The 25,630-nt window shown below is 36.8% G+C and overlaps 1 protein-coding gene across 3 annotated transcripts in view; it reads right to left on the minus strand.

Annotated features, from left to right (window-relative positions):
* LOC149559076 (uncharacterized) overlaps positions 1 to 25,630 on the minus strand; it is a 157,100-nt gene that overhangs the window by 89,292 nt on the left and 42,178 nt on the right. For 2 of the 3 annotated variants that reach the window (XM_089833031.1, XM_089833032.1), the window contains 2 exons: positions 14,293 to 14,432; positions 13,161 to 13,798 (listed from right to left, as the gene is read on the minus strand). In XM_089833031.1, coding sequence (XP_089689157.1) covers positions 13,558 to 13,798; positions 14,293 to 14,432 — 381 coding nt within the window. In that variant the 3' untranslated portion in view covers positions 13,161 to 13,557. Of the gene's footprint in view, positions 1 to 13,160; positions 13,799 to 14,292; positions 14,433 to 25,630 lie in introns of those variants that run through there. The other variant, XM_089833033.1, reaches the window with a different exon arrangement.

Here is a 25,630-nt window from a genome sequence, read left to right on the forward strand (position 1 = left end):
AGGAAACCAAGAATACCTAAGAATGACATTTGTCTATATTTCTCCATGTATATGGGTTTCTTCTGAAAACCAATAGCATTTGATGTACTTGTTGCATTGGTTTGGTTATGGACAAGGCTTTGAGACTGTTGTATTTGAACAAGAAGGATCTTGATACAAGTGGTAGATGATGAAGCAGGGGCAGATTGAGACGCATTTTGGTTAGGGATTGTTGGTCCACAAGTAGGGACAGAAGTTGTGGCTTGGGTGGATAAATTAGGCCATGAAGCTAAGGTAGAATTGGATTTAATGAATTGGATCTTCCTTCTAGTTTTTGTTGCCTAGGCTTCATTCTCAACCTTTTCAAGCTCTTTTGCTAAATCCTCCCTCTCCTTTCTGGCCTTTTCTAGATTGAAATCTAACTTAGACATAGGAGGGTTTGTAAGTTTGTTAGGAATAATTTGAGGCTCACTTATCTGGATTCCTACAACTCTACCTTTTTCTTCTTCTGTTATTTTTATGGTCAGATCTACAAGGTCTATCTAAATGGGCTTATAAGGTTCAACTTGAGATATAACAAGTTCTTGTCTCTAACTCGGGAGCTTTTCCTATTCCAGAATCTTGGATCTCAAATTATCTATATCTCCAAAAACATCAGCATGCAAAAATGAAGTCCTTTCTTCTAGCTTTTTGTTATGCTCTTTCAAGGAAGTCATCCTTCTAAGCAAACTATCTCTTTCAATAAGAGCATTCAAGGTGGCTTGCTCCTTCTCCTCCAAACGAATGTGTTTGGCATCCTCTTCTACAACCCATTTCTTAAGGACTTCAATCTCTAAGTATACTTCTTTGGGATTTGCAGAGGTTGCTTCTAAATAACAAGATCATCAAGATCTATAAGGCTTGTTTCCACATATGGAGCTTCAATAGCATTCTTATATGCCAACTTGTCATTCATCTCTTTTATCACATCAAGTTTACACAACATATCTCCCACTAAAGAAACATTCTTATCATGATAGGCTCATTCTTGTTGTAATGGGGTACTAAACATCCCTCCTAAGTGTTTGGTAGCTTCTGATTCAGAGCTGAATGAAGAAGATTCTCTCCCTACAATTGGTTGGTATTGAGAATTTACTGATACACTCCCTCTTGGTTTCCATGTAGGATTAAAATCTTCTTTCTTCTTATTTAGGTTCTTCCTACCACCTTGGGGTAAATTAGTAAGGTACTTCGAGATTGGCTCTTGTATAGGCTAGTGTATTTTTTCTCTTGTCTACCATTTGTGGAAATTACTTGTCAATAAGCACTAGTTTCAAAACCTTGACCGAGTCGCCACCCTATTCTAGGGAAAATATAACATAAAATAGCTTTTGACTTACACAAAAAATTACGACATAAAATAAGATATATCTGACACACAAAGAAACCAATCAGAAAGAATTTGAGAATGCAACTCCTACTTAACAGATAAGACACCTTTGTAAGGACAATATACGTCAATATACACATGTGGTATTGGGGACTTCCTCCCTTTTCTAAATTATCAAGGTTTGTCACTAGAGAAATCCAAAATGACTACGAGCGATTACTGGACAAACACGTATACACATAGCACCAAAGACTGCAATACTTTTCACAAATGAGCAAGTGTTGAATGTCTCCCAAACAAAGTCATCATTTTGTTGGTGTTTTTAAACTATCAAGCAACAAAATACTTTATACCAAGATGATGAAGAATAACTTAGTCTAAGGGTTAGCTATTTCCTATCCTCAACTAAGGAGTTCTCAAAACTTTACCCAACTTCAACAAAACCACAAGGATTTTCTATTCTTTAGGTTCTGCATAACCAAGGAGGGTGCACCTGAGGGATAAAATGACTCAATACTAGATTATCTTCACACTTCATTCGTTTATTGATATTATTTTCACACTTCATTCGTTTACTGATACAACATTCATCCCTTGCAACAGATATTTGATCATAATTCTTCTCAGATGTACACATAATTTTGAGTAACAGCAGCTAACCCAAACACAAAAATTAAATGCAACCAAGTACTGACCAGCTATGATATTCTTCATACATTAAAGTAAAATTGATTTGATTTTTGAGATTTTTGCTTAATGCTTATCCATGATCTCTTCATATGCAAACTGAAATAATCGATTAGTGCCTCATCTATTAAAATTCAGAGTCTACCCAATTATTTTGACCTAGTTGATTGCATTACAATCAATATTATCAGCAATTTACCCTAAAACCCATTCTTATGCATATCCTTCTTACTGCCTAGAAAACCTATCATATCGCTAAAGCATTTACTTAATTCATTGAATTAAAAGAAATAGCAAATTGATATGCAACCTATCCTAGTTGCATTAAATTGGATAAGCTTTGCCAACACAACTGCAAGGTAACCAGTCAATAACAATTGAGACAAGATTCAAGGAAAACAGATATGGTGATAGTTCATCTTTATATTAATTTCCTTTGAAAATCATATAACATTGGAAAAGAACTCAGAACAACTCAGGACAACTCAGGACAAGACAACATAATCCTTGAATGTTAATGTATTCTCAAAGTTGCAGAGAAAATGCACAAGACAAATTTACATCAAGGAAATTGGACTGAATGTAAACTTAGCAAAACTAAAAATTACATAATACTTTGTACCCTTTCTCTAGCCTTGGAATGTCATTTATATAGCATGAGATGCAACAAGCTTCAGGCTTAGAAAACAATGACAACTATCCTTAAGATAGAAAGATATTTACAAAAGGTTACTGTCATAAAAGACAAAATTTGGTGCAACAGAATGATTTACATCATGAATATTCTTTTTGTGGGACCACTTCTGCTATAGCTTCTTTGTTGCTAAGGAGTTTTTGATTGGCTTTGATGTAGTTGTACTTCCTCGAAATGTGTGACCATTCGACTTACTTGTGATGGACCAAGCTCTGATATTTGAAAGCTAAGTTTAACTCATGGTTCTCCATCTAGGTCATCTTGTACTGACAAACTAACAGTTATACTTGATTCTCCTACTGCCAAGTCATCAGTTTGAACCTTTGTGATTGTTATTACAGTTGATTATTTATCTTTCTCTTCTTCTGCTTTAACTCATGCATCAATTGTTTGTAACCCATCTTAGTCCACCTCATCTTCATCAATTTCACCGAGTACTAACTGTTTTTAATGTACAAAGTTTGTCATCCACTTGTCAAAAAGTGTGTCATCTAGCCAATTGAAACTCAATACTTCATGTTGCTTCTTTAAAAAAAAATTCTCCTAATTTAATTATTTCAACAAATTCCTCCTTAAGAGAGTCATAGAATATTTGAACTTTAACAACTTCCTTAGTTATTTTTTGTCCACCATCCATACCCCTTTTCATTTATGACCCTATTAATTCTCAGGCATAACAAATCATCCAATTCTTTGGCCCATTCTTCCTTGTCTTTTAATTCATCTATTTTCTTGAGTGCATGGGGAAAAGTTCAAAATTTTCACCAAGATACTATGAGAAACAGATTATGATTCTCTTTTGCACTGCAACCCTTTTATCATCAAAATCAAAGAAATCATTAGTCATGTCAAAGGTTTTTTCTATTTGCTCACAAGATATACTAATAACTGAAAAACATAAAAGAGTGACATCTCTATCCTTGTTGTTCCATTTATTCACAATTGGCTTCAAAACATCCTCACTACTTTTTATCTCATTCCACATGTCCATTATCTTTTCCAATTGCTGATAAAAAGTAGGCCAACCAATCTTATCTACTAGATACATGATTGTTTTTCTTATTATGTCCTCATATTGGATATTCAATTCCACATGTAATGCCCAAAGTTTGCTCTTCTCCTCTTCAAAATCCTCAGTTGTATAAAATTGTGGTCTTTGTGGAGTATCTGGTAGCTCTATGAAGGGAGTTGAATTAAAAGGCGATTGGAGGACAAGGATAAGTAATCCTAGGTTTGCTAGATTGTCCTTGACACCATGCCATCTTATTTTCAAGCTCAATTATCTTTTGTACTTCTTTGTTGTAAGCATCTAGAACCTATTCATATTTTTTCTATAATTCCAATTGTTGCTTTTTCTCCTTCCCGGTTGTAGCTAATGTGAGATTAGTTGTTTCAACATTTAACTTTGCAGCCTCATCATTTGGAGTATCGTCCACCCTCTTAACAATCAAGTCTCCAATCATTCCATTATCATCAAGCTTAGAAAGACTAGCTCAAGATCCTCTTCTCAAAGACCAAATTACCAAGGCAACATGATCTTCACTGAATTTAGCACCTCTAAGTCCCTTTCTCATCTTTTCTTCAGCACTTAACTTCTTGGTGATAGAATAAAAAACCATTGCATCTGCAATATTCCAATTTGGTAAAAGCAAAACCCCAAATGATTTTATCATTCTTCTTCCCTCTTCAAGGGTCAAACTTCTAAACTCTTGCATCATTTCATCCTTTATTTGATCTTGTATGGTTGCCTCTTCTATTTCTAGATGCTTTGCCTTCCTCTTATTACACCCTTCTTCAAATTGTTCAATATCTGTTCTCCATGCAAATTGATAGAAAGCTCTTGATTTGACAAAATTGTCATCTGAAAGAAATTCTTGACTAGCTTGTTCTACCATAGGGTCTAATTCCTTTCCTCTATAATCAGCAATAGTTAGCTCAAGGCTAGGCATGGGAGGTTCGTGAGGATTTACTTCCTCTAGTTCTGCAACAGTAATAAACACCCCTCTTAGGATCCTAATTGTTCCATTTGTTCCTTAGTAAGTTGTTCATCTTGTATATGCAATGAAGATTGAGTGGGTGTGTAATCTTTTATTTGGGACACTTGCATTTCTTCTATCTTTTGCCTCTTGGGACTTGGCTTTTCAAGCCTCTCTTCCAAAGTAGCACTAGTTGATCCAAGCCAATGTTATAATGTTATAGCCAAGCCTCCTTTGAATGACCAATTGTCTTGATCCTACTGCAAGGGTAAAAGATAACTTTTTCATTACTTCTCTTGCCTCATCAAGATAAGAATTGATGAAAAGGGTCTTCTTTTAATTCATGGTTAATAATCTCTAGAAAGGTGATCATCAACTTGTTCAACTTGTTCGTTGTTGTCTTTGCATTTTTCAAAGGACTGTAATCTTTATCAAAACAATTAATGAATTCTAAGATCCTAGAATAGACTCTCCATTTCTCTTTTTTAATCTCTTGTTCTTGGAGAGAGAATTCATTTCTTATTACATCTTTAGGAAAATGCGATTGATGCTTCTGAGCACTAGTCTTAGCCCTCTGTCTGGATATTTTGGAAAATCCTTCACTATCATTAAAACGAGCATGGGAGATAGCCATTTTGTATGGGTCTAAGATTTTATATAGAGACGACCAACCACCCTTCGTAATTATGAACTGATGAGCAACTATACAAGATGGGAAAATAGAGCCTCTTGACCTACCAGTGAGTTCTGCTTCCTCCAAAGCACCTATTTGCCATAACATCTCAGTTATTCCCACCTTAAGAGGTACTTGGTAGGGAAGCACATGTGGAGTTCCTTGGAATCCATATACTCTGAAAACTGTTGACATGGGATATGGTATGTTATCTGCCCAATTATGGGAAACTTTCAAACTAGTAGGGTTATCCATAGGCTCGATGAAATCTAGCAATGCCTTAGGTATCCTAGGGTTATCTTTTAATAACGGGCTCCTCGATCTAGATGTGAAATATCTATCAAACCTTACAAAACTAGCCTCTTCTACATCCCATGTCATATCTGCACTCTACAATTGAACTATAGTAGAGATTCTCCATCATGTTCCCTTGCCAATACCATTTCCTTTTCAAAGAAAGTAACCCCCTTATACAAAAACATATGCATCAATAAAGAGTAGAAACCAAAAGTTTTTTCAATTTTGCCCTTTGCAATTCCAATTAGTCCAATGTGAATTTCTTCTACTAGAACAAATGCAAAATCAAAGATAATATCCACACCAACGGAATAGATTTGTACCATCATATACATAAACTTTCTTGGTACAAATTCTTGCTCATCTTCACCAAAGACGTTGCACAAAGTCATATAGATATCTATAGCCCTAGAATTGAAAAATTATTTCTTGAAAGGCTCTTTAGTTGATGTTGTAACAAAAGTTAAATTTCCAATTGTAGCCAAGTGTCCTCTTAGTGCCCCTTGCCTAATTTGATCCTTGCAAGACAAATATTCTTTCTCCAATCCCTGAAAATCAATGATCTCATGATAATTTGTGGTCAGTTCCATTTCAAAAACTTCTTCTATTTCCTCTACAGTAATTTTCATCAAGCATTCCCCGTCTATGCTCCTCACCATCCTAGCTACTAGATCATAGTTTCGGGCTACAGTTGTGAGGAGGTCTAAACCCATTAAAAACTCCAGGAACTACTAACTTACCTAAGTCAAAATTCCAAATATTTCCTTGGGGAGCAAATAATTTCCTCTCTAAAAACCACTTTTTAAATAATTGTAACCCTGTTTTAAAAGTTATGGCATTCCTAGTCCAATTTCCCTTGTCAAATAAACTGTTTGCAACTCGAAGCCTAGGATTTACAGAAACTAATTTCTTTATTTGGATGGATTCATTAGTAGATTCACTTAATTTCTCTAGAAAATCATCATGAATATTTTTACTACCATATTCTACCTTCCCAAAGAAACCCTTTTTTGGAGGCATACTAGAACAATAATGAGGAGAGACTAGAATTCTTTTAATTATATGCGAACAGAGATACTTACTTGGCTTTCCTATTTCTTCTCTAAATGTTGCAATGAATCGTCAATATAGAAAATTTTACGATTCAACCAAGCGGAAAAATACATTCTTCAATAGATCTCGGCTCCAAGAAATCAAAAAATATATTTGTATGAGGAAATTATTGATTGTCTACACTAAATTCCTTGTTTTATTTCACATGAGGAGCTTTAATTCCTATAAATAGGTTGCAGAGAAAAACAGAGTGGCATTCCTCTTCAAATTTGAAAACAAGTCGTCGATTTTAGAAAAATCCAACAATTAAGAAATAAAACGCTTTCTGACTTGGCTTCAACCTTCCTAGTTGGCAATCAGTCCAATTGAGTTTTACCATGTGGGCCCTTTCTTTCCTCGTTGGCAACTTACATAGCACGCATTTATGTATCCGGACACGTGTCAAGTTGTCACTATGTTGCCAAGGATAAAAACCTTGTAACTTTTGTTGGCGACAAAGCGACCATTGTCGATCTTAAAAGATCTAATAGTGCGGACAAACATTGTATCCCTGTCAAGTATATTCCTAATAGAAAATGGAATTTTGACATTTGGACAACCTTTGATGACATGGAACCTGTGGCATTTTCTACAAGGGTTGGTCCTACCACATATCCATGTGGTGGGTTGTCGCTATGTTGCCAAGGATAAAAACCTTATAGCTTCCTTTGGCAACAAAGTGAGGCTCATCGATGTTCCATCTAATCTACGGCGTAGACTTTACTTTTGAAACCTTGCTCCTCCTAACTGGGTCCCGTGGACAGGTGTCGCCTTGTCGTTATGTCGCCAAGAGTAGAGACCTTGCAACTCTCGTTGGTGACATAGCAACAACCCTTGCTCTTAAGGAAGATCAAGGGTCATCGTTATTTAACCGATTTTTCAAACATAATATGCAAACTCGCAAAATTTAAAATAAAAGCTTGGGTTAAAAACTTTTACGGGAACTTAGGGCAATGTTGGGTAATGTAAACAAGTTTTAAAAGTACCCGAGAAAAAGAAAAAAAGAGTTAAAATAACTTTTCCCGCGCACTTCCTTTTTTTAAAAAGAAACACATCATGCAAACCTAACTTAGAGGTCCTCTAGGGCAAGAAATAATACCGCAAATATAAAAAAATAAAATTTAGAGATTTTTCTGAGGTCAATAAAAAATTACAAAACACTAATTCTTGAAAAGGAACTGGAATTTTCACTAAGGATATATCAAAAAGCTATATGTGAAAAACCAGGCAAAAATGACCATTCTACCCTACAAAACATAAAGATGCTCAATTTGACCTAATTGAGCAACTATGAGCAACTTAGGCCTCATTAGGCTTTCACACCTTAACTCACCTCAACCTAGGATTAGGTTAACCCTATTATTCAACTAGTGGTGTGGCTAGCACCACTACAAGCCAAAATATCATAGGAGCCCTAGGTCTTATAAGCATTGGCTCCATATTTGGCTATGATTTTGCAAGGTCCCACTCTTTTCGTTTGTAGCTTGGTTGGCATGCCTTTTTGCAATCTGGACTTGTTCAAACGCACCATAACATAGTTACCAACAGCAAACTAGATGTCTTTCCTTCTTTTATCCACTTTGGCTTTCAATTTTTGTGTATCATATTGGATAGTTTCCTTGACTTGTTCTTGGATTTCTTTCATGGTTTGGGCAAAATCTTCAGCATGTCCACTTCTATGCTCCATTCCTCCACAATCCCTCAACTCACATACCCCCCTTGGATGCATTCCATACACAATTTCAAAAGGGCTTATGCCTATGATCCTATTCCTATTGTCATTGTAAGCATATACTGTTTGGGGAATGATCACATCCCATGTTTGCCCATACTCCTTTTTTAGGCATCTCAAGAGATCACCTAGCACCCTGTTAACCACCTCAATATGGCCATCAGTTTGAGGATGGTATGCTGATCCAAATGACAAGTTTGTACCAAGTATGCTCCACAAAGTCTTCCAAAAGTGGCTCATGAACTTCACATCCCTATCTAAAATAATAAGAGTCCATGAATCCTTACAACCTCCTTAAAGAATAGGTGTACAATGCGGCTAGCATCATTGTTAGTCTTACATGGAATGAAGTGCCCCCTCTTACTAAATCTGTCGACAACTACATAGATATTGGCATAACCCTATTTTGTCTTGGGTAGACCTATTATGAAGTCCATGATCACACACTCCCATGGCTTTTTTGGGACAAGTAAGGGCTGATAAAGACCTGCATTGCTCATTCCACCTTTAGCTTTCATACATACCATGCATTGCTCCACATACCTAGGCACATCTCTCACTAGTTTAGGCCAATAATAGAACCTTTGAACGAGTTCTAGGGTTTTTCTCACACCAATGTGTCCACTTAGGCTACCATTGTGCTTCTCCTGTATTAGGTTCTCCCTTATTAAACCCCTTGGTACACACAACTGGTTTCCCTTAAATAGTAATCCATTTTGTAAGGTAAATTCAGAGAACTTATTATGAAAATGGTTCTCAAAATCAAAACATACCTTATATACCTCTACAAAAGCTTCATCTTCCTTATAGACACTCTTGAAGTTCTCTATCCCAATGTTATGCAACTAAACTTCTTAGATTGTTAAAAATCTCTTGCTCAATGCATCTACCACCTTGTTCATCTGCCCCTTCTTATGCTTGATTGTGAAGGTGAAAGCTTGTAGATACTCCATCCATTTCAAATGCCTATTACTCAACTTCTCTTGAGAATTGATGTAGCTGAGAGCTTGATTGTCAGTAAACACAACAAATTCCTTGGGCAATAGGTAATGTCTCCACTCCCTAAGAGACTGAACTAAGGCATAAAGTTATAAGTCATCGGATGAATACTTCTTTTTGGCTTCATTAATTTTTTCAATAAAGAAGGCTACTAGCCTACCTTCTTGACTTAACACTCCCCCTACTACTAGGCCACTTGCATCACACTCTATAGTGAAAAGTTTCTCAAAACTAGGTAGTTGCAAAACAAGTTGGGTAACTACTTGTTTCTTTAGCATCTCAAATGATTTCTCAACTTCTAAGGTCCATTTAAACATAGACTTGACCCCACCCTTTATGGTATCTAGTAAAGGCGTGCATCTGCCATTGAAATTCCTAATGAATTTCATTAAAAAATGAGCTAGACCATGAAAACTTCTTACCTCAGTAGATGTAGTAGATGGTCGCCAGTTGAGGATAGTAACAACTTTCTCTTGATCCATCTTCAAGGATCCCTTTGACACTCACACTTCTCTAGGTTTATAGCAAGCTTCTCTTCATGAAGTCTCTGCAATACTGCTTCCACATGCTTGATGTGCTCCTCGTTTGTCTTTTTGAAGATAAGTATATCATCTAGATATACAACCACAAACCTTCTAGTGAAGTCTTTAAGCACTTCAATCATGAGCCTCATGAATGTGTTAGGAGCATTAGAGAGACCAAATGGCATCACAAGCCATTCAAAAAGCCCATTTGTTGTCTTCCATTCATCTCCCTCCTTAATCCTGATTTGGTGGTATCCACTCTTCAAGTCCAATTTGGTGAAGTACATAGCTCCTCCAAGACAATCCATGAGATCCCCAATCCTAGGTATGGGAAACCTATACTTGATTATGATCCTATTTATAGCCCTTGAGTCTATACATAGTTTCTTTTTTCCTCCCTTCTTGGATGCTAGTACAACAGGGACTGCACATGGGCTTATGCTCTTCTTGATCAGACTTTGGTCCATCAATTATTGCACTTGTCTGGACACTTCCAAGTTTTGGTCTGGAGTGAGCTTGTATGCTGCTTTGTTTGGTAAGGATGCACTAGGAACAAAGTCTATTGTATGGCTTAAGACTCTTCTAGGAGGTAAAGTAGTAGGAGTGTCACCATTCACAATGTTTTTGTACTTCTCAAGCAATGCTTGTACCTCTACAGGCAATGGGTCCTTGATTGTCTTCTCCTCTCCTTTGGACTTCAACGCAACTACAAAATTTTGGCTCTCCTCGTCCTTGAGGTTTTTGTCAAATTCCTTCCCACTACATAGCAATACACTAGGCACCTTGGACTGTGATTCTTCTCCTTCCAACAAAGATTGGAATTTGAAAGTTTTGCCTCCTTTCTTGAATGATATGGAGTTTTCCTTCTCATCGTATGCTGCATCTCTGTCATACTGCCAAGGTCTACCTAACAATAGATGGCAAACATCCATAGGCAAGATATCACACAATAACCTATCCTTGTACCCTGCTATGGAGAAATCCACCCAAGTTTGTTCATTGACCAGTATACTCTGACCTTTGTTGAGCCAAGTCACCTCGTATGGGTTCACGTGTGGTATTTTAGTTAGTTTAAGCTTCTCAATTGCCTCCTTTGATATTATATTATCAATAGAACCTGAACCCACCACTACCTTACAAACCTTTCCAAGGATCTTGCATCTGATCCTAAACAAAGCCCTCCTATGTTTAGGTTCATTAGGAGCAGGTTGCTTGATCAGTATCCTCCTAAACATAAGGTTCTCACCTTTTTCAGACTTTATGTGATCCACTTCATTCTCCTTGTAGCTAGAGTTATCCTTGTACATATGTCACTCTCTTGTCATGATTTGAAGAAGAGGGCTTTTCAAGGCATCTATATGTTGGGTGGCCTAGTTGACCACAATTATAACACTTCATACTAGCAAAGTATGAGTTGCTTCTACCTAATCCCCTAACTCTATTAGAACCTCCTTGGTTACCTTTTCCTCTACTATAACCCCCTCTAGGAATTATTTCAGTGGCTTGCTCAGTGAGGTTGGTCTCACTTTGGTTCCTCTGCTCATTACCCCTGCCTTGGTATCCTCCTCTTTGTCCTCTCTGATTTCTGCCCTTGCTTATATCATTGAAGTTTTATTCCCTTTTCCTTTTACTCTTCTCTTCCACCTTTAGGGCTAGTTGATGGCGCCTTTGAACAGTAGTAGGTGTCCATAAGCTTAGCTTTTCTTGGATATTCCACTTTAAACCACCCAAGTACCTAGCCACTTTTATTGGCTCTTCCTCTTGCTTCTTGGATCTAAGGCATAATCTTTGAAACTCCTCTGTATAAAAGGCCACATCCAAGTCTCTTTGTTTTAGTCCTTGTCTCCTTTTGTGGAGTTGAATCTCATAGTCCTTTGGTAGGAAATTCTCCCTTAGTTTGGTTACCATGGCATTCCAATTGGCTATAGGCTTCTTGTCTATCTTGATCCTCTCATCTTGGACATATTTCCACCAAGTCAATGTTGATCCTTTGAGTCTTGACTTGGCTACTTTGATCTTTTGTGCCTGTAACACCCCTTCACATTCAAAATGGTTCTCCATCTCATCTATCCAATCTATCATTGCATCTATGTCCATCTTCCCACTAAATAGTGGCACGCCTTCCAAAGCCTTCCCTCCTAGGGCTTTAATGGCCTTCAAGAAAGGTTCTTCATTCAAGATAGGGGCTAGCTTAGGGACATCTTCTTCTGCTATATCCTTACCCCTAACATTGCTCTCTTCTTCCTTCTTCTTGGTTGCATCAACAACTGCATCCAACTTTACCTTTACCTCTACTAAGGCCTCTTCAAGGAGTTTATTCTTCTCCTTTTGCCCATCAACTTCCTTAGCTAGCTCTAAATTAGTCACCATATTTGACTCGCCCACTGACTCTCTATTAGTTGCAGACATAAACCAAGTTCCCAAGTCCTTGACTTGCTCTCATACCACTCTAATGTGACAACTAGTCTTGCTCTTACCCTAGTTCCTCTAGGGTCTCCTTAGGTCTTTCCCTTGACCTAATAGGGTTTTCTTCCATGAGCCCACCTAGGTGCCCTTGCACCAATGTGTATATGAATAATTGGAATATTTCTCTACTTTCCAATAAGTCTGCATCGTGTTAGTGACCATATCCAAGATGACTTTTTTATCAAAGCACAACCAGAACAACTCGTATTCCAAATCAGCTAAAACCTTGCACTGATCGGTACAAGTGATATTATATAAACAACATTTCTCCAAAGTGTCTAATGCATAATCAACATTTCTATAGGCATGTGCATTCCTCCTACCCTCCACAATCCCCGTGCAATTGCCTTTGGGCCATTGTTAACTACCCTACTACCAATAACTAGTTCAAATAGAACCTTGGTTCTCTTTAAACAGTCTCAGTAACGTTATTCAATTACACAAGTGAACTCCATAATATACCATTTTTATAAAAGTTGAATATATTTCTAAAAACAAATAGAATGTACAGATCAGTTATACATAGATTTACAAAATCAAAATGAATATGTAAAGACCAGCTAAATAAAGATTAAAATTAACTAATATTTCATTAAGCTAGAACCAAAAGCACCGATAGGAAGAAGAAATTCCTTGCAGAATATAAAGCCACAATACAGGAAAATTCCAATAGAAAGAAAACCCAATAACGGTTAGTGGGTACCCATTAAATAATCAGCAATTACATTATTCAGTCACCCCAAGTTTTACAAGGAAAACCCTGAGAAATGTGACAGAATTGGACTTCTGTTGTTCACTAGGGATAGTCTTTTTCACAGTGGTATATCTATCTCCCTACTCCCATCTATGGTTGGAGACTTTCCTTGGAAGGTGGGGGACCACATCCACAATAAATAAAAGATCTTCAATCCTAAGAATAACTTAAAAAGCCTTTCAGTTCAGATCTTTCTTGAAAATCGAGGTTTTCAGCTTCACAGACCATGTCATAATTTCAGTGTGCTTGTGCTCTATGATAGCATGGCAGATGCAAATTTACCATGGTGACTCCTTTGTTTTCACTGAATGACCATCATAGTGGCAACTCACTACTGGTTGTAGAATCCATGGCAGCAACGCACAAACCATGTGGCAGAAAGAAATAAATGGCCATGAATATAATTACTCCCAAGTCTGCTTCTTCGCCAACAGCTGGTTGGCGTGGATTTCTCCAGTATATTTGGCTTGCACACCATAAACAATAAAGGATTGCAATTATTCCAATAAGTTTTAGGGATTGGTTTGATTGAGTCATGACTTTACCGGGTTTCACTCTGCACAAAACCATTAAATGAAGTGATAACCAAGCCGTTTTGAAGCAAATATACTATCATGAACCATAATTTCAAACCAAAAATCTAGCGGATAGCTCTCAACAGAAAAGAATAAATTGACATAACCCAGACAAGAACCATGAAAACATATATAGCAGAAAAGAAAATGGTAAACTGTAAAAAAGGATAGGTTAGCTAAGCGCCGATCTTGCAATGTATATAAATTCAACTACTCCAAAACATTGGCAAGCACCACTAGTCAATACAAAGCTTCAAATCTGCAAGCTTCCATTATAAATTACCTACCTATATCCCATCACAGAATAGAAATCAGAGGCAGCATACCCATTTAGAAAGGTCACTCAAAACATTTCAGTATTTCAAATCAGAAAACCAATCAGTGTGGATATATTATGTATACATGAGAAGGGAAAGGGATATATCAAACTATTCAAAATTTAAAAAATCCAGAATTTGGATTCAGATCCAAGTACCTGTTTATGTAAGTATATCCCGTCAGTAGACAAATGCACAGAAAGCCAATGACTATAACAGCTTCATTATTGACCGGAGCTCGGCCCTCCCACCATCCTGTCCTCATTATCCAAGTAAACATTCTAGAATGCCCATTTTCCTGGAATGATTTGAACAATAGTCAAAGAAGCTCTTTAGAGACACAGAGATAATTTATTCTTCAGAACTAATGACACACCTCAACCCATCTGCATTGACATCTTAACTGAACACCCTTGGATATACATACAAATGGGCTTTTATGATTGACGAAAATCAGATAATGTACCACCAAATATCAACAAGTTCCTGCATAGCAGCAGTGCTCACCAGAGAGAACAGAAAGATGTCTTGGACATGACAGGTTGATTTTTTTAATAAACCGGACAAGTGGTAAAGAAGGAAATCTCTCAGAATTTTATTTCCTGGCAAACAAGGAGATAAACATGGTAAAACTAGTCCTGCTTGGAGATTAACATTTTGGACAGAAAGAAGATCTAATAGTTCTCAGCACATGGTAAAAGAGCGTGATATGGAAGAGCAATACATAAAAAAATTAATGGAGAAATTTTAATGACATCTACACAACTAGATGGTCTAAGAAATCAATTGTTACAGCATTAAGACATTTTTATATTCCTTTCTATATGAAAATTCAAAGAAATTCAAAATGATCAAAATTGCCTATAAATTATATAAATGTACAAAATAAATTTTATTAATGTATGAGACACATAAGGAATGGATTTGGAAAACACAAATCTATTCTTTATAATTGTATCCGGTGGAATTCAGATTAACTTGGCATCCAAAACTATAAATTAAATTAAATTACTCTTCCTAGGAGAATGAAATGATGCAAACTAGGGTCGTCGTTGCACCAAAAGATTGACTTGTCAATGTCCGATACTACCACTAAACTTATAGAACACAAGAGGCGGTTAAGCCATGTCATGAATCCCAAAGGGGAATGTTGGCGATTAGCCCGACAATATCCCTTAACATTACCCAAGGAGATTCAAACCTATGATCAAGATCTGATACCACTTGGTACAAACTAGGGTTGTCATTGCATCAAAAGATCAACCAGCCAATGCCCAATACAACCACTAGACTTATAGAAAGCAAGGGGCAGTTAAGCTATGTCACGAATCCTGAAAGGAAACATTGGTGGTTACTCCAACATGAAAAATGCCAAGATTTTCATTAAAATAGGGTTTAAAAGTCATCTTTCTTTTCTATTAAACAAAATGGAAAACAAGGGCCTCAACTCTATTAGAAGCAAACCCACAGGCTCGGGAGAATGATAATACATTGAAAGAAAACCAAGATCTTAGGCCCTTTACAACCTAAATACTACAAAAATAGGAAAAAACAATTGCAGCAAGGGAGACAAGACTAAACACAACACCAAACCTTGAACTAGCATATCTCATGCCCATTATTCCAGTGTGTAATTAAAATATCAGTTTTCAAATATTTTTCTTTCAGTCCAAGAAACTCATTATCAAAATTCTTTGATTGAGGAGAGAGAGGAGGAGAATTCATCTCCAAGAAATCAACCGAGACAACACGTGAGAATAGCGCTTAGTTGGGGAAGCCAACTGCCTAGTGGAAACCGAAACACAAATCTATGGAGGCACCCCAACACACTATTGTCTATTCAACAATCACTCACCCAATTACTGTAATTATTAATTAATTAAAGATGTTATATGCTTTGAATTTCAATTTTTGTATTGATTAATCTTATTTTTAAAATAATTAATAATTGAAGTAAATGGATCAATTTGGGTATTGCATAGACACTACCTCCAATACCCCTTAAGAATTGCTAGAATAGGATCATCAAGCAATGTGGATGGTGAAGTGTCCACCATCCCAACAACATTCTGACGCACAAAAGACTGAAGTAGAATCATCATGCCCCACCATCGGAGATTCACGAGGAACATCTGAAGGATCCAAACTATAGTGTTCAAAGTCAAAGATGGAGTCTCACTACCAAATAGAAGAACTAGTGTTTCTATGATGTGAATGAGGACAATCAGAATCAAGCTGCCCAAAAGCAAAGCATCACTTGCAACGAAAGGAAAAACCTTCACTACTGATAACCTAAATCCAAAACCTATCCTCCACCATCAAAATGAAGTGTGTTGGAGATGTCAATGATCACTAGAAAATGGGCATAGGTAGTGTGCCAATGTTCAAAGTGATTGAATCAGCTTTTAGAAACACCCAATAAAATTCCTAATAGCTTCATAATAGGGGTCTTCCTAGATATGGAGAGATAGATTGGGTAATTTGACACAAATTGGCATAATATGAATAAGCTTTTGAGGAGGAACAAATAAAGGAAACTATAGTTTGAGAAAGAGGGAATGCCCACCCTACAACTATGATTAACCATCAAATATTAACTCCCTGTCATTGTGGGAACCAAATCTAGCATTAGCAAGCCCTTTCACACAAAGGTAAAGCTTAAATTTTTTATCTGTGAGGACCTTCTAGATGCTAACACCTACTTGTGCAAGTCCCGCAGAGAGGGCCAGAGGTGATTAAATTTGTAAATTAGGGCACACTAAGTGTAATTTAATGACCCCTTCTGGTCATTCCATAATTTACCCTTTTTTTTTATTAGTATGCTTTTTTTAAATATTTATCTCTGATGATTTCCCTTTTATTTGATGTGTTGATATATATATATATATAGATAGATATGAGTGTATTCAAAGAGTTGTGTCCTTTCATATTAAATATATTAATAAGGTAATTATTAATTATATATTATATTATTATATTAATTATATATAAATTATTATATTAATTATATATAAATTATATAAATTAATATTAATAAGACTATTATAATATTACATTATTAATTTAAATAATATTATGTAGTCTTATATTAAACATACCATTATATTAAATAATTATATATTATTATACATATTTTAGATATATCTAAGACATGTATATCACATTAATATTATTTATGTTGTTTGTTATAATTAATATTTGTATTATCATAATAATTTAATATTATTATTATTATATATGTATATATATATGTGTGTGTGTGTGTGTGTGTGTATTTATTATCAATATTTATATATGTAAAATTGTTAGAACTTTGACGATTAATTCTTTATTCCTTACTAAAACTTACTCCCAAGTTGGGACATCATAGTCCTCCCCTCTCAAATTTGCTTGTCCTCAAGCAATTGATTTGGTCTTCATTAATTCATAGTCTGGATTCATCCTCTTTCCTGCATATGTGTTAGTCCCTTGCAAAGTAAACATGTTAGTATATAATAGCATGTATAAGAACATATGAATGAAGACACAAAGTAGACACATTTATGCATGAAGACACAATGTAAACACAAGGTAGACACGAATGCATGAAGATACGAAGAAGACACGAAGCAAACACATTGATGCATGAAGACACGATGTAGACACATAGTATACATGTTAGGATCTATCTACAAATTGAAATAAGAAAAGGGTAAGGAAATGTTTTACCACTTTGATCGTGAATGTCGCTCCTTTCCCCTATTTTGAAATAAAAGGTTAGATTGAAGATGCATATTTTATATTGCTAGTACTATAATAGGATGTATAATTCAATAGTGGATGGTAGATTTACTGTGGCTCTGAGTTTGGACATGCTCAGTTTGGAGCTCCCTCAAACCTTAGTCCATATTGGGATTCATTTTGCCCCAACGCAACCGATTTACTCCTCCCCCTATGCACACTCCCTACCCACTAGAAACATGTTTGATTTTGATGTGGATGGAAGATTTACTGCAGCTCTAAGTTTGGACACGCTCAGTTTGGGGCTCCCTCAAATTTTAATATCCATATTGGGATTCACGCAACTGATTTACTCCTCCCCCTATGCATACTCCCTACCCACTAGGAACATGTTTAATTTTAACGTGGATGGAAGATTTACTGCGGCTTTGAGTTTGGACACATTCAGCTTGGGGCTCCCTCAGATTTTAAAATCCATATTGGGATTCTCTCGCCCCAACGCAACCGATTTACTCCTCCCCTTGTGCACACTCCCTACCCACTATGTACATGTTTAATTTCATTGTGGATGGAAGATTTACTGCTGCTCGAGTTTGGACACGCTCAACTTGGGGCTCCCTCAAATTTTAAAATCCATATTGGGATTCCTAGACCCCAACGCGACTGATTTACTCCTCACCTTGTGCACACTCCCTATCCATTATGTAATAGGTCGCAAATATTTTGAATAATGTCTCCTTGCGAAGGAATAGAAAATAGTCGTATTGTGAATATGTATTTATACTCAATTATATTCTCAGTATATTTCATAGCAATATTATAATATTTGAAATTAGTTATTTCACTCTTGAGTGACCACATTGGTCTCCATGAATATAGTATCATTCATGTAATAATCCTTTCTTTAGAACATATATGTAATGTTTGAAATTATCATTACACCTATGATAAATTTATAATATCTATTGCTATATATACATGAAAAAAATGATGATGAAACATACCTTATACATTTTTCTTCAACATACCTTTTACACACTCTCATCAATGATAAAATGTGTTTATACACCATTCATATGGCTTTGTGTTGTGGCGTTGAGGTAAAATACATGTCTTTGTCCAATGTAAATCGTATTTTCCCTTTATAATCCATGTTTGCTAGTTTTTTATTACTTATATTCCTTCCCTTTTAGTATAATATATTTTCAATTAGGAGTGGTGGGCTCTACACACCATATGCTTGCTCTTGTTTTAATGCTGATTTTGTCTTTATATCCTCCCCTCTGATTACTTTTTAAAACTTTCCTTAGTGGTATATTAATGGTCGTATGGGATGTATGTACAATGGTTCCATCTTTTCAATTAATAGTTCAAGGAGCCTTTATTGGAGGCATATAATCTAGTGTATTTGTATCGGCACCCACGTTGCATTAAATGGAAATATGCCACGGAGATTCCATGGGAATAGATCCTTGTGCTTGACCCAGCTTCTGTTGTAAGTGGATGAAATTCCAAGTATAAGTGCGCAAGCAAATATATATCCATGAAGCAATCACATATAACAAGCAGCCCAATACAATAGTGATTCTCTTAGAACCAGCAAGGGGAGGCATTTAATTCAATAGAGGTTGCTGCATCGTGAACCGTACTCTGCTAGCTTTAATCATAACAGATTAGGGGATGGTAATATCTGAAGAAATTTTGTTTGTAAGTGTTGTTTAATATCATCAATCAGAATTAAATCGTGAGCCATTTGATTTTAAATCATAACTGTGCTTATTTTTTCCCATTTTCAAGAAGCATTTTCTACCATTCTTATCAAGAGGGGTATACAAGATCTTTCTTTTTCGGGGGCAATGATTAAGGTTGCTATATCATCTCACAGCATCGAGAGAACATATCTTGTGAATTCCAAATATAAAGTCTAGTTTATGGCCAAATGAATGGGTTGTATCGGTGGATGGGTTGGGCCAGCTTGTCTTGGTGAGAATATATTTGGACATAATACTGCCGGATAGATTCCTATGTGGTCAAAGAAATGGAAAATGCATTTCCAATAAATTTTTAAATAAAACTTAGTTGTGGTTATTAAATTTCTCGAGATGCTCGCTACGAGCTTTAAAACCTTAACAAATGAAACGAAATATACTAATGCGAGATTCAATTTCCAATATGAGGATGACAAGATGGAACAAAATAAACATATCAAAGTTTCACTTCCAAACATGACAAACATAGGATGGAATGCCTCCTGTTGATCATTAGACTATACTACAAAACAAAATAGCCCACTTCACACTAAAGCTTACAATTGATATAATAGTTCAGCTCGGGTTGTGGTTGTAAACCTTTGTCGATATATATAATAGTTCTACCATAAAATAGTCGGAGTGACTAAATCATATCGAGAATAGTTGACGCCTGCCTATAGAATAGTAATAGTCCATCTATTCCATTCTGAAAGACAAGATAGTCGGAACCCTAATTAGGGCATCCATCTTCTGGGAGGGAATGGATTACTGCTCCTTGCCTACCTTTGAAAGCGGGTGCGCTCGCCACAATATCGCTGGAGGCCTGAGCAGAGCCACGAGTGGCCATTTTCTGGTAAATAGCAGCTTGGCTACGTCTTCTGGAGTGGGAGCATCTGAAAATCTTATATTGTTGTAGTCCAAATAACTGAGAACTTGGATGCTTAAAGCACCGAGTATCAGGGCTTTATAATCACTCATTGTATAATATCATTTTTACTAAATTATATGCGCTGCTTTATTTTATCTAGTATCCATGTTGGCGTCTCCATATGAATCATTTCTTGAACTATGTTTTTGTTGTATACATTTATGACATTGTAATCATCTGAGGTTGTATTTATGTATATTTTCTTTCTTGATTTTTAGGTTGGCAGGATCATGTTCTTCTGATATTCAGTTTCAGTCTTACCAAATGTCTATTGTAGTTCTTCCCATCAAGATGACAGGAACATGCTCTGATACCATGTTTAATGACCCCTTCTAGTCATTCCATAATTTAACCTTTTTTTATTAGTATTTTTTTTTTAATATTTATCTCTGATGATTTCCCTTTAATATATATATATATATATATATATATATATATATATATATATATATATATATGAGTGTATTCAAAGAGTTGTGTCCTTTCATATTAAATATATTAATAAGGTAATTATTAATTATATATTATATTATTATATTAATTATATATAAATTAATATTAATAAGACTATTATAATATTACTTTATTAATTTGAATAATATTATGTAGTCTTATATTAAACATACCATTATATTAAATAATTATATATTATTATACATATTTTAGATATATCTAATAATATTATTTATCTTGTTTGTTATAATTAATATTTGTATTATCATAATAATTTAATATTATTATACATATGTATATATGTGTGTGTGTGTGTGTGTGTATATTTATTATCAATATTTATATATGTAAAATTGTTAGAACTTTGATGATTTAATTCTTTATTCCTTACTAAAACTTACTCCCAAGTTGGGACATCACATGTCATGAGAAATGTTATTTCAAGCCAAATTAGGGCACACTGAGTGTAATCAAAAACATTATTTCAAGCCAAATAAACTTCTTACCTTTCCTCTAAAGTGAGGTGATGGGATATGCAATTATGGAGATATCTCTGACTCACTTCTTGTAAAATCCGGCTAGGCCCATAAAGCTCCTAACTTCTGACACATTCTTAGGTACTGGGCAATCTTTGATTGCCTTAATCTTGGCGGGATCTACAACTATTCCTCAAGCTGATATAATGTCCTAGATATTGGATTTCCTTCTGATAAAAAGAGCACTTGGATAGTTTCCCATACAGTTTATGTTCCCGTAGTCTCTAAAGGACTATCTCTAGATGCCTTTGGTGTTCCTCCTCATTTCGGGAGTAGATGAGAATATCATCAATAAAACTAACACAAATTTGTCCAAACAATCTTGGAATATACTATTCATGAGGTTCATGAAGGTTATCGGAGTGTTGGTTAGTCCAAAAGGTAATACCGTGAACTCGCAGTGACTAGAACGGGTAGTGAAGGCAGTTTTGTGAATGTCCTCCTTGATTCAGAGTTGATGAGAGCCCGATCTTAAGTTGATCTTGGAAACTAGTGTCGCTCCCCTCATCTGATCAAATAGATCATCAATCCTAGGAAGTGGGTACGTATTCTTGATGGTGACCTTATTAAGCATCCTATAATCTATGCATAGTCTCATAGTTCCATCCTTCTTGACAAATAGTACTAGGGCTCCCCAAGGAGAAACATTGGGTCAAATGAGTTTCTTATCAATAGGTCTTGCAACTGCACTTGTAGGACCATCAGTTCAATAGTGATCATTCGATAGGGGCTCTTGATATGGGTTATGCCCTGGGCACCAAATTTATAGTGAAGTCAAATACTTTGGATGAAGGTAGGCCGAGAAGTTCTTCTGGAAATACATCTTGAATAATTTTAAGGTATGGATACTTCTCTTTAAAGGATTCCTTCAGTTTTTCTATGATTTCCCCATCTTCAAAGATGTACTAATCTTGATAAGCAAATTCTAGGGGTTCTCTCAAGTCTTCTATCTTTACCATGAAGATTTCACACCCCTTCCTTCTGCATCTTTTAAGTTGCACGGCTGAAATTTGGCAAGGTTTAACTCATGCATTATCCCTTGAATACTTACAAAGTTTCCTCAGTCGTCCAAACACTCTATTGTCTTGTGCTCATTGAGCCAATTCATTCCCATGATGATATCATAAGACCCTAAGGGTGTGCTACATACAAATTTACCTCAGTAGAGAAGTTTGGAAAATGTAACTAGGCCTCAAACAAACACTGCTCTACCCTAGCCCTTATCTTGTTTGCATACTCAATAGTCCAAGGTTTTGCCATAAATCTAGTGCTCTTAAGAAACCTACTCAACAATCTTGGGGAAATAAAACATTATGTTGCTCCTGTATCAATCAAAATAGAGATGGGATTACCATAAATCTTACCCAGAGTTTCTATAGGGCCCAATTGATGTTCAGCGTGCCAAATGTCCAATACTGCATGAATCCTATTGATAAACAACTTGTTGAGGAGGTAGTGGAGGTCGTGATTGCTGGTTGGTGTTGAACTTGTTAGGACATTGAGTGGTTTAGTGGTCCCCACCGCATGTAAAACATCATTTGGGTGGTCCCTTCTTTTCATTCCTTTCATTACTACCATTGTCACTGGGGTTATCTTTAACCTCCTTTCCACTATTTCCCTTGAATTTTGGTTTATTGGGCTTGAAGTTCTTAAAACTCCTTTATAGGTTCTTGAATCTAAATTATCAGCATTCCAACTGGTCTTCCTCTTATTATCTCGAATGGAGTCATCCCTTTTAATTTTGTGCTCTTGTCAAATGGCTCTCAAGAGAGCTTCCTCCATAGTTCGTGGAGCGAGGACATCTACAACTCACCCAATCCTATTGTTTAAGCTCAAAATAAACTTCCTAACTTTCAAATTTTTGTCTTGTTGATAAGGGAGAACGTATTTTAGTAAATGGGTGAACTTCTCCCAATACTTATGCACAGTCAAATATCCCTACTTGAGGTTATGGAAATCTAACAGTTTCTGGTCATAGAAGGTTTGGGGAAGCCATTGATTTTTGGAAATGGAAACAAACCTATCCCATGTGATCTCAATGGTCTATTTCGGTGGCTCCACACCAAGTAGCTTCTTCTCTAGAGAGATGGTATATCTCCCATACTCCTTTAGATGTTTCAAAAACACTTTTGATTTCAAAGTATTGCTCCATTTCAATTAGCCATGCCTCGACATCTTCTCCAGACTCTGAGCCTAAGAACCTAGGAGGTTTGATCTTCGTAGTATCAGTGGATAGATCACTAACTATTTCCTATTTCTTTTGTTTTTCATAAGGTGTTATTAAAGCTTGTTTCTCTTTTTTTGTTGTGGCTAGAGTTCTCATGTTTTAACCTTGGAGGTGTCGTCGGTAGAAACTGTAGCTGACAAGGTGTTGTCGTCAATAAAGATTTTGTAGCCGACGGGCCAACGGGTTCATGTCATCGGTAAAGATTTTGTAGCCGATAGGTAGATTAGTATTGTTATGTAGCCAACAGACCCCTTCGGGAAGGTTCGGCAAGTAGTATTTATATCCCGTCTGGGTACATGGTAAATCATCTTATCAAGCATAATGTAATGTTCTGGCATATGCGAATAATCTAAGGAGTTCAGCTGTTCATGTTCATTATCTGTGTGCATTTCCTAATTAACCTATGCGGTAAACATTTGGCGTTGTTGCCCTATGAACCTGGAAGGAGGGAGGAATGAAGCTTAATGCCAAATCAGCTTAACAAGGATCGAAATAAGATAAAGGGGAAAGATGGCATACGCAGTGCGCAAGAAAATTTAATTCTGGCACAACAGGAAGAGCGCCGAAGGAGATTCTAGAAGATTGCCGACGGAAACAGGAGCACGAAGGAATTGTTGGAGGAGACTCGACAGCGGGTGGAGTTGGTGGAAGAAGCACGGGAGGAGTTTTTGAATTTGTGTTCGCCGATGGAGAGAATCCAGACGGAAGAGCATCGACTTGCACGGCTCGGAGTGCTGAGGGAGCATGAGCGTGGAGTGAACTCTTCGTCCGGGATACACTTTTGCAGGGGACAACTTCAGAATATCCTTCTTCACCAAGGTTCGCAGCTATTGAGACCGCCGGTGTGGGAGAACAATTCGTCGGTGTGGGAGTACAGTAAGCTAGTGTGGGATTGCAGACCACCGGTGTGGGAGTGCAGACCGCCAATGTGGGAGAATAGTCCACCAGTGTGAGAGTGCAGACTACCAATGTGGGAGAACAATCCGCCGATGTGGGAGTGCAGACCGCCGGTGTGGGAGTGCAGACCGCCGGTGAGGGAGAACAGTCCGCCGGTGTGGGAGTACAGTCCGCCGGTGTGGGAGAATAGTCTGCCGGTGTGGGATTGCAAATCGCCGATGTGGGAGTGCAAAGCCACGTTGTGGGAGTGAATAGTGCTAGTGTTGCAAGACCAAGCAACGCTTGTTTACAAAATCCAATTGTGATGGCAGGACCGAAAGAAAAGCTGTCGAAGTTTGATGGCGATGGTACGGCCAATCCGATTCGACACTATAAAACATGTGAAACGATTTGGAGGGCAAATGGCATAACCAATACAAACGAATGGGTTTGGCAGTTTTCGGCCACCCTACGAGGTGTTGCAATCGACTGGTTTGCCGATGCAGATCCCCAGAACCTAACCACTTGGGATGACCTTAAGGAGTTTCTCACAGAATTTCAACTGTTGCGCGATGATAATAAAATTGTTGGCGAGATCTTCAATACTAAGCAGGGGAAAAATGAAACTGTCTGCGTCTACACCAGGAAATTAAAAGATTTGATAAACAAAATGGAAAATAAACCAACGGACGGACTTCAAAAAAGATGGTTCGTGGAAGGTCCACGCCCAAAGTTGCGAAAGAAAATGAAAATTGTGCCACCGTCGTCATACACGGAAGCATACAACAGAGCACTAAACTTGGAAAGCGAGCAGAAGACGAAAAAGAAGAAGAAGAATAGTTCCTCCGACTCAGATGATGGCGAGTCCTCGGGAGAAGATACCAGTGATGATGAAAACAGTAGCATGAAGGTTCGCGCCCTACAGAAGGACATGATCCGCATGATGGAGTTTAAAGATATGCAGAAGGAGACAAAGGGCAGTGAGCTGTGGTGCACGGAGTGTAA

This window comes from Cupressus sempervirens, chromosome 5 (assembly GCF_028749045.1).
Source record: "Cupressus sempervirens isolate cs-2001-9-10 chromosome 5, ASM2874904v1, whole genome shotgun sequence".
Classification (NCBI taxonomy): Eukaryota; Viridiplantae; Streptophyta; class Pinopsida; order Cupressales; family Cupressaceae; genus Cupressus; species Cupressus sempervirens.